This window comes from Hemitrygon akajei, chromosome 5 (genome assembly GCF_048418815.1).
Source record: "Hemitrygon akajei chromosome 5, sHemAka1.3, whole genome shotgun sequence".
Classification (NCBI taxonomy): domain Eukaryota; kingdom Metazoa; phylum Chordata; class Chondrichthyes; order Myliobatiformes; family Dasyatidae; genus Hemitrygon; species Hemitrygon akajei.
Genome location: NC_133128.1, coordinates 38667839 through 38682942, shown reverse-complemented (window position 1 = coordinate 38682942; position 15104 = coordinate 38667839). Strand labels below are relative to the sequence as shown.

The 15104-nt window shown below is 40.6% G+C and overlaps 1 protein-coding gene across 4 annotated transcripts in view; it reads right to left on the bottom strand.

The window, feature by feature from the left end:
- LOC140727650 (E3 ubiquitin-protein ligase DZIP3-like) overlaps positions 1 to 15104 on the bottom strand; it is a 107662-nt gene that overhangs the window by 14142 nt on the left and 78416 nt on the right. For all 4 annotated transcript variants that reach the window (XM_073045267.1, XM_073045266.1, XM_073045268.1 and 1 more), the window contains 4 exons: positions 12941 to 13044; positions 12109 to 12199; positions 3650 to 3757; positions 2188 to 2318 (listed from right to left, as the gene is read on the bottom strand). In XM_073045267.1, coding sequence (XP_072901368.1) covers positions 2188 to 2318; positions 3650 to 3757; positions 12109 to 12199; positions 12941 to 13044 — 434 coding nt within the window. The remainder of the gene's footprint in view (positions 1 to 2187; positions 2319 to 3649; positions 3758 to 12108; positions 12200 to 12940; positions 13045 to 15104) is intronic.

Sequence of the window (15104 nt, the reverse complement as noted above, 5' to 3'; positions counted from 1 at the left end):
TGGCTTAAAATTCAGAAGCATCAACTTTGCTCAGAGAACTATTCTTGTGTAAGAGATATAAAGGGCATCATGATTATTCAAATGATACAGTTGACTAATGAGTCAGGTTAAAAGAGTGGATAGGTCTAAACGCCAGTACCAATTCTTAAGTCAACAGACAATTGAGACATGTTAGGCTCTCTTACAGAAGTAGTGGAATGAGTTATGGGTGGGTGTGGTTGAATGGAAGCAGAGAACAGGCAGCTATCTGAGTCCATATAATATAGGATCAGGAGGTATTCCTGCCCAAATCAGCTCCCAATGCAAAATAAGCATATTTTCTTCCCATACATTGAAAAATATGGGGAAATAATTCAAGATTATGGACCATGCACAAGGCTACATTGGATCTGGTTTACTCCCAGTACCGCAGACACCAAATACTTCAGGTAAACCAATGTTGCAGTGATGCTACTTTTTTTATTTGCAAATGAAAAGCCCTATCAGCAACTCCAAGCTTTTACACAATTTTTTTTGTTTTTTCTAGTTTAACCCAACCTAGGCACAATCCAGCTTTTGTGTGCAGGCTTAGGAAAGATGGAGGCCCTCCACTGGTCAGGGACGACCATGGATGTTGCGTCCTAGCTGTCTCTGTCATTATGCAAGCTGTGGGATATGGTGAGCAAGCTGTTGTCATGCAGCAGGCTCCCCCGTTCATGCAACTGATGGATCCAAAGGAACTGCAGAAACTCATATTGTTCGTCACAGGAATTATCAGTCAGTGCTAACCTCAACATAGCACTGCTTTAGGGACTATAGCTCTGGATATTTCCTCGAGGTTTACTTCCAAAACCCATGATTGGACGTAGCTGCAAGGGAGCAGAGGTTTGAAATCAGAGTTTTCCTTCTCCAATATGAGTGGCCAAACACATCTGATGGGTCCTTATGTGCCCGAAACGACTGGTTTTAAGGTGCTAGTAAGCTGCCTTTCTCCTTAATCCTGTCAATAGAAATGGTTCCGCTAGATGTAGTAACTAAGAGGTACTATATAAAATTATAAGAGACCCAGAAAAGGTAGACATTCAAAGACTTTTATTCCCTAGGATGGAAATGATTGTGAATGGATGCAGGATGCCAGCTTAATATCATCTCTAAACTCAATGACTAGAAGGCAAAGATTTAAAATGATACGGAAAAGTTAAAAGGTGCTTGTTTTAAAACATAGATTGTTGTAAATGCCTGGACTATATAGGTTGTAGGTGCTAGGGGAGGGAAGGTGGTAGAAGCAGATATGATAGAGATCACATGCAGGAAGAGGAGATTAGATTAAATTAGTATGATGGAACAGGCATCATGGGATGAAGGACCTGTTCCTGTGTTATATTATTCTATGTTTTATACAACAAATGGAGGGATATGATGTTGTGAAGAAGATTGAACTGGCCATGATCTGAATGATTGATAGAGTGGCTTGAAGATTGACTGGCCTACTCTTGCTCCTGTTTCATTATATAATGACCAAGAAGTGAGTCTAAAATGCTGTACCCTTATGAGCTTCCAACCATCACATGATGGGTCAAATCTCTGAGAAACTTCAGTCACATGACTACAGAGACACCTTGAGAGGACAGGTGTCTTGCAACAAGTGACTCACCTTTCTTTTATCATAACACAATAGCTCCCATTTGCTCATAATAGGGATAACTAAAATAAACAAGGAGCATGGCATCAACCAGATAACAGCAACTGTTTAACTGGTAGCTTATGCACTAATTTAGTCCTTTCACTGCTATCATAGCATTCCACGTACTAGCTAAAAGCTACACTACAGCATCTCATTAGATTTCTTTGCTAACCTTTTCCAAATCTGCACGACCTAGGTCAAGGGCAGCATTCACAAGGGATTCCACTCTCTTCAAGTAATAGGTTACACTGATTTGAAAATACATTGTTGTTCTTTCAACAGATCTGGCCCAACATCCCCAAAATTCCTGGGTAACGGTACTATGGGTGCATCCTCACTATTCCAATTGCAGTGCTTCAAGTAGCAGTTCACCAACACTTTCTCAATGACAAATGTGTCACTTACCAGTGAAAACTCAATTCTGTAAATACAAAAACTAAAAAGAAATTAAAATACCACTTTAAATATAAAATTATCAGAATCAGCTTCATGAAACCATCATGCCATGTTAAATTAAGACTTACCTGTGTCTATATCCATGCAACTGGCTTGATGCTGGAGTCACAATGGCGGCTGCAGCATTAGTAGCTGAATGTAAATGAAGAGAATGCTGGGGCAATGGTAAACTAGGAGAGCTTGTTTTCTTCCCAGATTTCTACAAAACAGAAATTAGATGAAAAAAGACTTGGATAAACCTGTATGCAAATATGAACTATTTAAAAATGAAAGAGGTACTTAAATTTCTGTTAACAAGTAAAAGAATGGAAAGAGGCATTAAATAGTCTGCCAGTACCTTGTTGGATAAGTTAAATACTTAGTCTGTGCATAGGAACCCAACTTTAACAAACATTAATGCTCAGAAAGGATAGCCATGTGGCATTACTACAGATTCATGTTGAAAATAATATCAAAATGTGCTCTCACAGGTGTTGATGCATATGAGAGAGGGTGAGGAAGAGGATGAGGGAGAGGGAGAGAGAATGAGGGAGATGGAGAGAGAGCTTAGGACGGAGGAGGAGAGAGAGTATGTGGAAGGGAGAGAGAGATGGAGATAGTGTAGGGCATGGAGAGAGAAAGGGAGAGTGTGGGAGAGAGAGATGGAGATAGTGTAGGGCATGGAGAGAGAAAGGGAGAGTGTGGGAGAGAGAGAGAGGGACATTGTGGGAGAAAGATGGAGAGAGAGTGTGGGAGAGGGAGACATGGTTGAGTGGGAAAGTAGAAGAGAGAATGTAAATGCATGCAGCATTTTGTATAGCTGCACTGCATCTACAGTTGCAACATGACAAGACTCAAGCGTGAAGATTAAGTGCACCTTCAGAAAATAGGGTAGGCTGAAGCAAAGTGAAAGATGATTGTTTTTAGTCCTTTCCTAATTCAAGTGCACCTCACTCCTGTATTGTAACAACAGTATTTCTGAAAACACTGTCGACAGGATTGAGAGATTCTTATTTAATTATAATTAACCCAATGCAAAATACAAATTTACAGCTATTAAATCATTAAAATTTACTAATTGAGGTGTTGATATAGAATCTGCATTGTGTAGCTAACTGGTTATATTGAATCAAAGCAAACTTTTAATTGCTTTATAAGTACAGGAAGAAATTTGTTTGCATTTTGTGTGCAATACAGCAATGGCAATGCTTTCAGCTCTGAAGTATGATTCTATTCATTTCAACTCAACTCAATTTCAGAGTGGAATGAAAGTACAGAGCCATTGTTTTTTAGTTGCTTAGTACATTCAATCAAGCATGGATTAGTACCCATTAATGTTACCGTAAATGCTAATCAAAATTGTCTTTTTTACATTTATTGGGAATAAAGTAATAATTCAGATTTTTTGTCTGTTTGTAATATTCTGTTCTGTTGTTGGCAGCAGTAGTTTGAGCTAGCAATAGATCTCCTCCGAATTCTTTTTTACAACTACAATAAAATCAATTATATACTTAGCCAAACTAAAGAAGTCAGAGAAAACAGTCTACTTACTGGAACATGCAAAGCTAGCGGGTATTGTGGTTCAGGATTGATGAGTTCTGGAAGATCACTCAGTTTAGCTCCATTTTTGATCAGCTGAATATGATTATTGAAATTTTTCTAAATTAAGGAGAAATTTTTTTTACAAATCTACATGGAAACACATTTTTCCAATGAATGCTGAATGAATTCAAAAAGGCTATCCCCTTCTCACAATTCCTCCGTCTCCGCCGCATCTGCTCTCAGGATGAGGCTTTTCTTTCCAGGACGAAGGAGATGTCTTCCTTTTTTAAGCAAAGGGGCTTCCCTTCGTCCACCATCAACTCTGCTCTCAAACGCATCTCTCCCTTTTCCCGCACATCTGCCCTCACCCCATCCACCCGCTACCCCACTCAGGATAGGGTTCCCCTTGTCCTTACCTACCACCCCACCAGCCTCCAGGTCCAACATATAATTCTCCGTAACTTCCACCACCTCCAACGGGATCCCACTACCAAACACATTTTTCCCTCCCCCCCTTTTCTGCTTTTCGCAGGGATCGCTCCCTACACGACTCCCTTGTCCACTCATCCCCCCCATCCCTTCCTACCGATCTCCCTCCTGGCGCTTATCCTTGTAAACGGAACAAGTGCTACACCTGCCCTTACACTTCCTCCCTCACCACCATTCAGGGCCCCAGACAGTCCTTCCAGGTGAGGCGACACTTCACCTGTGAGTCGGCTGGTGTGGTATACTGCGTCCGGTGCTCCCGGTGTGGCCTTTTATATATTGGCGAGACCCGACGCAGACTGGGAGACCGTTTCGTGGAACACCTACGCTCAGTCCGCCAGAAAAAGCAGGATCTCCCAGTGGCCACACATTTTAATTCCACGTCCCATTCCCATTCTGATATGTCTATCCATGGCCTCCTCTATTGTCAAAATGAATCCAAACTCAGGTTGGAGGAACAACACCTTATATACCGGCTGGGTGGCCTCCAACCTGATGGCATGAACATTGACTTCTCTAACTTCTGTTAATGCCCCTCCTCCCCTTCTTACCCCATCCCTGACATATTTAGTTGTTTGCCTGTTTTCCATCTCCCTCTGGTGCTCCCCCCCCTCCTTTCTTTCTCCTGAGGCCTCCCATCCCATGATCCTTTCCCTTCTCCAGCTCTGTATCACTTTCGCCAATCACCTTTCCAGCTCTTAGCTTCATCCCACCCCCTCTGGTCTTCTCCTATCATTTCGCATTTCCCCCTCCCCCCACTATTTTCAAATCTCTTACTATCTTTCCTTTCGGTTAGTCCTGACGAAGGGTCTTGGCCCGAAACGTCGACATCGCTTCTCCCTATAGATGCTGCCTAGCCTGCTGTGTTCTACCGGCATTTTGTGTGTGTTATTATAGTGTATTACTTGCTTTACTAACCAAGAACATTTCAAAACTGATTTTGGTCTGCATTAACTTAGTTATCTTATCTGAGTTGGTGTAACAGAATGAGGCTTTAAGCAAATAAAAAGGTCAGAAAAAAATGTGAATCCCATTCCAAACATACAACAATCTGGACTTTACCAATTCAGAAAAAGATTCTGATAATTCTAGCATCGCAGACTTCTAATGCGGATACATTTTTAAAATAAAGTTATGAAATAGAATATTTTGACTCTACCCAAAGTATTTTTTCAGAGTGCTTCATGTACTAACAGAGAAAGTGCCAAGGGTAAATGAAAAATTATTAAACTCTTGCCCAGAAATTCCCTGAATTTTTAAAATATAAAGACTGTTTTGATGTGACTTCTGTGTTGGTATAAAACGTGCAAAAGTGCATTTCTTCAGAAATATGGCTAATAGTAAGTGCTTAACACATATCTAATATGAATTGGGAAAATATGTATTCATATCAAAAAGCTATTGATGAAAGCAAAAAAATTGTTGGATATTGCAATATATATGTACTATTAACAATGTGACCTTTTAAAAACATCACATCTAAGACAGGAATTCCAAAACATACAATCTGCTTTGATATAATATTAATTCAATTGCACTTATCCCATTAGAAAGACTACTAAACTACAAGCAGTATAAATGTGAGTAACGTGAATTTAAAAGTGGAAGATGTTCTTGTTCAACTTGAGATAAGATTATAAACATAGTCTGCAAAACATTAAACCCTCTGGAGGTCAATGTGAAGTTCAAATATATTACTCATAAGAATATAAGAAATAGGAGCAGGAGTCGGCCATCTGGCCGGTCGAGCCTGCTCCGCCATTCAATAAGATCATGGCTGATCTGGCCATGGACTCACCTCCACCTTCTTGCCTTTTCCCCATAACTGTTAATTCCCATACTGTACAAAAATCTTCCCAACCTGGTCGTAAATATATTTACTGAGGTAGTTTACTCAGTGAGCAGAGAATTCCACAATTTCACCACTCTCTGGGAAAAGCAGTTTCTCCTCATCTTTGTTCTAAATCTACTCAGCCAGTTCTAGTCTCACCTACCAGTGGAAACAACTTTTTTGCCTCTGCCTTATCTAGCCCTTTCATAATTTTATATGCTTCAATAAAATCTCCTCTTATTCTTCTAAATTCCAGTGAGTACATTCCCAGGCGACTCGATCTCTGCTCATAGTTTAATCCCCTCATCTCTGGAATCAACCTGGTGAACCCCCTCTGCACTGCCTCCAAAGCCAGTATATCCTTCTTCAATAAGGAGACCAGAACTATACACAGTACTACTCCAGGTGCAGCCTCACCAGTACCCTGTACAGTTGCAGCATAACCTCCTTGCTCTTAAATTCAATCTCTCTAGCAATGAAGCCAGCATTCCATTTGCCTTCTTGGTAGGCTGCTGCACCTGCAAACCAACTTTTTGTGATTCATGCACAAGCACTCCCAAGTCTCTATGCACAGCAGCGTGCTGCAGTTTTTAACATTTAAATAATAATCCACTCTTTCATTTTTCTTTCCGAAGTGGATGACCTTGCATTTACCAGCATTTTACTCCATCTGCCAGACCCTTGCCCACTCACTTAACCTACCTATATCTTTCTGCAAACTCTCTGTATCTTCTGCACAATTTGCTTTTCCACTCAATTTAGTATCATCACAAACTTAGATACACTATACCCGGTCCCCTCTTCCAGATCGTTATGCATATCGTGAACAGTTGTGGGCCCAGCACAGACCCCTGCGGCACACCACTCATTACTGATTGCCAACCAAAGTAACACCAATATATCCCAACTCTCTGCTTTCTATTAGTTAACCAATCCTCTATCCATATTAATACATTACCCCCAACTCTATGCATCCTTATCTTATGGATAAGTCTTTTATGCGGCACCTTATTGAACACTTTCTGGAAATCGAAGTAAATAACGTCCATCTGTTGCCCTCTATTCACTGCGCTTATTATATCAAGTCAAATCAAGTCGTCACTTTTATTGTCATTTCAAACATGACTGCTGGTACAGTACATAGTAAAAATGAGACGTTTTTCAGGACCATGGTGTTACATGACACAGTACAAAATCTAGACTGAACTACATAAAAAAACAACACAGAGAAAGCTACACTAGACTACAGACCTACACAGGACTGCGTAAAGTGCACAAAAATAGTGCAGGAATTACAATAAATAATAAACAGGAAAATAGCGCAAGGTGTCAGTCCAGGTTCTGGGTATTGAGGAGTCTGATAGCTTGGGGCAAGAAACTCGAAGTACTCCAGTAAGATTGTCAAACAGGACTTGCCTTTGCTGAATCCATGCTGTGTCTACTTGATGGATCCATTTCTTTCCAGATGCCTCGCTATTTCTTCTTTAATGATTGCTTCAAGCATTTTCCCAACTACAAATATTAAACTAACTGGCTTATAGTTTCTTGCCTTTTGCCTACATCCTTTCTTTGAACAGCGGCGTGACTATCGCTGTTTTTCAATCCGCCGGGACCTGCTCAGCGTCAACAGAATTTTGGTATATCATCACCAAGGCCTCTACTATAATTTCTGCCGTTTCTTTCAGGACCCTGGGATGCATTTCATCAGGATATCATCAGGACAGGGGACTTGTCTATTTACAGGCCCACAAGTACCTTTTTCGTGATAGCTATTGTACTGAGGTCCTCACCTCCCATCGCATCCATAATATTTCTCTTTGGCATGTCAGATGTGTCTCCAACCATGTAGACCAGCACAAAATAGTAATTCAAAGCCTCAGCCATTTCCTTATTACGCAATTATCAATTCCCCCTTCTCATCCTCCAAGGTACCTACATTTAGTTTAGCCACTCTTCTCCACTTTATATAATTATAAAAACTTTTACTATCCTTCTATATATTTTGTTCTAGTTTATTTTCATAATCTAGCTTCCCTTTCTTTATTGCTCACAGTGGCACTTTGTTGCTTTTTAAAGTTTTCCCAATCTTCCAGTTTCCCACTACTCTGGGTGATTTTGTATGCACAAGTTGTTAGTTTGATGTCTTCTTTTATTTCCTTTGCTATCCAGGCTCACCCCACCCTTACTGACATTGCTTTTAACTGGAATATACTTTTGTTGCGCACCATGAAAAATCTCTTTGAAAGTCTTCCACTGTCCCTCAGCTGTCCCACCATATAGCCTGTGCTACGAGTCTACACAAAACAGATCCTCCCACATTCCATTGTAGTCTTCATTATTTAGGCATAATACACTGGTTTTCGATTGAACTATTGCACTCTCCATTTGTATGAGAAATTCAATCATACTGTGATCACTCCTTCCAAGAGGAACCCTAACTACAAGATCACTAATTTTACCCGTCTCATTGCAACAGGACCAGATCTAAGATAGCACATTCCCTTGTAGGTTCAGTAACATGCTGTAACATGGATGTATTCTATGAAGTCCACCTCAAGACTGCTTTGACCAACTTGATTTACTCAATCTATGTGCAAGTTAAAGTCCCTCAGGATAACTGCTGTTTCATTCTTACATGCCTCAGAAATTTCTTTGTTTATTGCATGTGCCACTGTAATATTATTATTTGGTGGCCTATAGACAACTCCCACCAATGATTTTTTCTCTTTACTATTCCTAAACTCTACCCAGATGGATTTAACATTCTGTTCCTTAGATCTTAAATTGTCTCTCACTATTGCCCTGATCTCATCTTTAATTAAGAGTGCTACCCCACTTCCCTTACCTTCCTGCCTATCCTCTATTACCTGATATCCTTGGATATTTAATTCCCAATCCTCTTTACCCTGCAACCACGTCTCTCTAATGGCCACTAAATAATACTTTTTTGTCCTGATTTGAGCCATGAGTTCACTGACCATATTTCAAATACTATGGGCATTCAAATAAAGTGCCCTTACACTCATTGTGCTTTTAAAATCTTGTAATCTTTTACTCTTTTGCACTTGACTTACTTTCACTCCACTCTTACTTTTCTCTTTTTTATCTTTTGGTTTTTTCTTTATCCACACTTTTCTTTTTTACTTTATCCATGCTTCTCCAATCTGTTGGAACCCCACCGCCCCACTATTTAGTTTAAAGCCCTATCCACAGCCCTAGTTATGCAATTCACTAGAATCCAGGTCCCATCGCGGTTCAGGCGGAGGCCGTCCCATTGGTACAGCTCCCTCCTTCCCCAATACTGGTGCCAATTTCCCATGAATTCAAACCCACTTCTCCCACACCAATCCTTAAGCCACACATTTAACACTCTAACCTTCTTGACCCTATGCCAATTTGCACGTGGCTCAGGTAGTTATCCAGAGAGTACTTCCTTTTTGGTTCTGCTTTTTAATTTAGTCCTTAGCTGCTCAAATTCCCTCAGCAGAACCTCCTTCCTCATTTTACCTGTTACGAAGGTGAAGCAACTCTGAGGGGCTGAAGGGTACAAAGTCGCCCCCTCCTTTTTGAGAATCGCAAGATCGCTATTATTTCGGGTCTGAGACCCAGGAAACAAGACAGAGACACCCAGAATACACAAGGTTTGGAATGTGTCCTGACATCAGCGGAACGGAACTACTGATAACTGCCATTGTCTCTTGGAGACGGAATTGTATATTGAGTACTGTACTATTCATTGAAACCCCTCAGGGGACAACCAGAGTGGTCTGGTTGAGGGATTGCATCATCCCAACCTGATTGACATCTGAGACCCCATAAGGATAAAAGAGGGGTCTGGGGAACACCCCTTTAGACGCACCAGGAGAAACGCTAGAAATCCCGTGACAGCGTTTTATAGCGAAAGCCGGTGGGGGCTCGTGTGCGTCCTCCCTTTGCCTGGGGTGGTGGGCTCACCACGGAAGAACGGTTTAGCTAAAGGAGAGGTCACAATTGAACGGCCACGACAACGAGACACCTGACGGATCGAAATCATAAAGGAAGGTTGGAAAAACCCGTAGCGGTAACTGTTCCCATTCTATTCCTATCTCTCTCTCTCTCGCCAACAAAGTGCAACACAGCGACAACCAAAAGACGGCAGCTTGTGGAACTGCAGTGAACTTTATATTTCCATTGGACAATACATTATCCCCTAGACAACGATAGAGCTTATTTCTTATTAATTATTATTATACCCGCACTTTTAGAGTTAGTATTGATGACGTATATTATCTGTATATCTGCATTGATATTATTTTTGTGTATTTTTACTAATAAATACTGTTAAAAATAGTATCATCAGACTTCAACAGACGTCTCCATCTTTGCTGGTAAGTCACCCAGTTACGGGGTTCGTAACATACCCATGTCATTGGTAACCACATGGACCACGACAACTGGATCTTTCCCCTCCCAATGCAAACTCTTCTGCAGGTCAGATATGATATCCTGAACCTGGGCACCAGGCAGGCAACACAGCCTTTGGGACGCTCTATCCTTGCGACAGAGAACTCTGTCTATTCCCCTGACTATACTATCCCCAATTACCACTACATTTCTCTTCTTCCCCCTGAACTACGGTGCCACAGTTAGGTTGCTCACCCTTCCTACAGCCCCAACTGTCATCCACACAGGGAGCAAAAATCTCAAACCTGTTGGACAAGCTCAAGAGCTACTCCTCCAGCACTGTCTCTTGGTTCCCACTACCTGCCTCACTCACAGTCACACACTATTATTCCCGACAGACCGAATCTAATAGGTGTGCTTACCTTCTGAAACAGAGAATCCTAGTAACTCTCCCCCTCCCTGATGAGCTGCAGTGTTTGAAGCTCAGATTCCAGGTCAACAGCTTTGAGCCTGAGTTCCTCGAGCAGCCAACACTTCCTGCAGATGTTGTCACCAGGAACCACAATGGGGTCCACCACCTCCCACATCATGCAGCTACAGCACATCACCTGATCCTGCATCATCCCTTTATTTAAATAGCTGTAATTTAGTGACTTATTATTCAACCACCACAAAAGTCTTACTTGCTACTTACGTGTGCCTCCTTGCCAAAACCTCAAGTTCCCACTCCTAAACTGGTCCCTTCACACAATGGCCGCTCTGCCTTGAACCTGCTTTACTTTTATTTGCTCCTGCTAATGAATCATGAATCGATTGGTCCACCGATTCTCCAATAAACTGTTAAGGGCTTAGATACTTTGAAGATACCACCAGCCTGCAAGAATGCGGCCCTCTGGTACAAAGAATTCCTAGTCACATTCTTGTTATGAAACTGACAGTTTGCCTATTAGGCTTCAAACCTTTTCTATGATAGTTAATGTATAATTTATCCTCCTAACTCCTTGCCATGCCATGTCAATATTATTGCTTACAGTATATTCACAAATTAACTGCATCAGGAATGTCCTCTTTTAAAACTATAAATCCTTCAAAAAATCTGTTAGACATAGAAGATATTTGATGTGGTGTGTAAAAAAAAAAGAAAACAGCTGATGCTCTCAGTCTGTCAGAATTGGGAAACAGCTTGATATTTCTTTTTTCTATGAACACTGATTTGGTTTTTGGTGTCCTGAAAATACTAACATCTTCAACAACAGTTTTCATTAAATAGTAGTGCACAGAAGAAACTATCCATTCAATAATGGTTGTTGCCTTTTTGGAAATGCAACCAAATTAATCTTGTTTCCTTATTCCTTTTCCAGAGCACCACAAGCTTTTCCATTACCTCTTATTTTTCCACTACAAATGTACATCGTGACATTAAAGATAAAAAAATGTTTTTTCTGGATAATAGAAAAATGTGAAGGACAGCCAATAAAATCAAAAATATATCGTGCAACTGTTGGTTCTGTGGTATATTACTCCCTGATAAGATATGTATATAGGTTAAAGATTTAGTAGCAAGTGTGATTCTGTTTATGTAGCCTGGATTTATTTTTCTAACAATGATTGTAACAAGATTACTCACATAAATGATAAGTCATTAATATAAAGTTGATAGTTTTAGAAAGACAAATTGAATAGATTTGAAATACCTTATGTCAGTTACATTTACAAAATAGTAATAGTACTCCAAGAAACAAGAAAAGAAACTTCAATTTGTGTTTACCTTTATATATTCAATCTTGCTTCTGAGATCAGCAGCAGTGGCATCCCATTTGTTCACAGTAGCTTGAATATGTGATGGATCAGCAATTGGCCTGGAATTTAATAAAGGACATGTTTATGTAAAACACAAGACCAGCTTACAACCTCAATAGCCTCACACCATTTTTCAAGCTTCTTTAATCAAACATTAAGTGTTCAAATGTGCCCTTTACTATTTAAGCAAAGGCTGAGAAACACACACAAAATGCTGGTGGAATACAGCAGGCCAAGCAGTATCTATAAGGAGAAGCACTGTCAACGTTTCGGGCTGAGACCCTTCAAAGGGTCTCAGCCTGAAACGTCGACAGTGCTTCTCCTTATAGATGCTGCCTGGCCTGCTGTGTTCCACCAGCATTTTGTGTGTGTTGCTTGAATTTCCAGCATCTGCAGATTTCCCTGTGAATGGCTGAGAAAGAGGTGTTTATGGCGTGCAACTGAAACAATAGTTTGTGGGCCCCTTTTGAAAAATTTGTCTGACCTGGACGTTGGTAACAGGTGGTTTGTCTATAGCTTAGCTAACTGCCTTTAAAGGAACAAAGTGTCTTGCTGAAGGGTCTCGGCCTGAAACATCGACTGTACTCTTTTTGATAGATGCTCCCTGGCCTGCTGAGTTCCCCCTGCACTTTGTGTGTGTTGGTTGAACAGAAATGCTATTCCTAATTAACTGGAGAGTTATATGCCACACTATCATTTGTTAATTTGATAAGAAAGGATTAATAAGTCAAAGAGTATATTTCCATACAGTTATATAAAGTAATAAATAACTTCAATAGAAGCAATTAAAACTAAGGTACCCCTTTGTCTTATCCATGAGCATGCTGAGCTGATGTTCCGTCTCCAACACAGCTTCCTCCAGGTTACTGAGTAAGAAATCTCTGCGCATCTCCAGCAAAAGACACTGCCACAGAAATAATCTTTAAATTCTGTAGTTCTTTAATATTAATCTAACTTTCACAAAATCTAAATACAAATCAATAAGACAGCAAATAAGCAGGATATGGCTTGGTTAATCTATTAAGTACTTCTATGAAAATAGAGTCTACTGTAATTGCAATTTTAGAACTCTTTGTTGATCAACATTAAGAATGTAAAATCTTGTAATACTGGTACCAACAGCAAAGTGTACCATAAGTAACTACGTATTTAGCTTGTCAGATGGCACCTGCAGGAAGTAATACAGATTTAAGTTTCATGTTGATGACTTTTCACCAGAACTAGGAAAAAAAAACAGAAAATAGATATATTTTGAATTGTAAAGAGCAGGAAAGGGAACGTGTGCTGTGGATGTATGGAGGGAGGCAGGGCTAGTGTTTTGATGACCTTCATATCAAATGGTTATTAATCTGAAGACACCGAACACTTTTGCTCCATCTGCCTTGCCAGCCAGGATCTCCAGAGGCCAGCCATTTTAATTTCACTTCCCATTCCCACAGACATGCCTGACACAAAGCCTCCTCTGTTGCCATGTTGAGGCTAAACAGAATTGGAAAACAACACCTCATATTCCACCCGGGTAGTCTCCCTCTTGTTATTCCATTCTCCACTAACCCCCCTGTACCTACTTCCAAGCACCTTAAAACTATGCGCCCTCGTGTTAGCCATTTTAACCCTGAGAAAAAGCACCTGGCTATCCACATGATCAATGCCTCTTATCATCTTATACAGCTCTATCAGGTCACCTCTCATCATCCATCGCTACAAGGAGAAAAGGCCAAGTTCACTCAACCTATTCTCAGACGGCATGCTCCCCAATCCAGGTAACATCCTTGTAAAGCTCCTCTGCACTCTCTCTATAGTATCCACATCCTTTCTGTAGTGAGGTGACCAGAACTGAACACAGTACTCCAACAGGGGTCTAATTAAGGTTTTATGTAGTTGTAACATTACCTCTTGACTCTTGAACTCAATCCCATGGTTGATGAAGGCCAACACACCATACACCTTTTTAACAACACTGTCAATCTGCGCAGCAGCTTTGAATGTCCTATGGATATGGACCCCAAGATCTCTCTGATCCTCCACACTGCCAAGAATCTCACCATTAATATTACATTCTGTCTTTAAATTTGACCTACCAAATGAACCACTTCACACATACCTGTTTTGAACTCCATCTGCCACTTCTCAGCACAATTCTGCATCTTATCGATGTCTCACTGTAACCTCTGACAACCCTCCAGACTATCCACAAAACCCCTAACTTTTGTGTCATCAGCAAACTTACTAGCATGGCCTTCTACTTCCTCATCACAAAGAGGAGGTGCCCCAGAACAGTATCCTGCGGAACACCACTGGTCACCGTCCTCCATGTAGAATACGAACCATCTACAACCACCCTTTGCCTTCTGTGGGCAAGCCAATTCTGGATCCACAAAGCAAGGTCTTCTCGCGTCCTGTGCCTCCTTACTTTCTGAATGAGCCTTGCAGAGGAAACCTTATCAAACACCTTATTGAAATCCACATACACTACATCCACTGCTCTAACTTCATCAATGTGTTTTGTTACATCCTCAAAGAATTCAATCAGGCTCATAGGGTGCGACCTCCCCTTGACAAAGCCATGCTGACTATCCCTAATCAGGTTATGTCTCTCCAAATGGTCATAAATCCTGCCTCTCGGTATTTTCTCCAACAACCTGCCCACACATAAACAGATACCACACATTATAAATTATAATCCAAATGCTCATGTATGTGAAGAATATCAAATTGCTGTGGAGAATACAACAAGGGAATCCTTACTTTGGCTTGATTAATCATGGAAAGCTGTTCAACTACTAAAAATGGTTTTAGCATATGGCACCTTCTCAGAACAAATGATTTAGGTCTTGTTAACTGACATTCTGTTTTGCGGCATTTTAAGACATAATGCCAATCATGGATTCCTACCCAAATGCAGTATATATACAAGATGAAGATAATTTCATTTTAAAAGCAGATGGTGTTATCTCACACAAT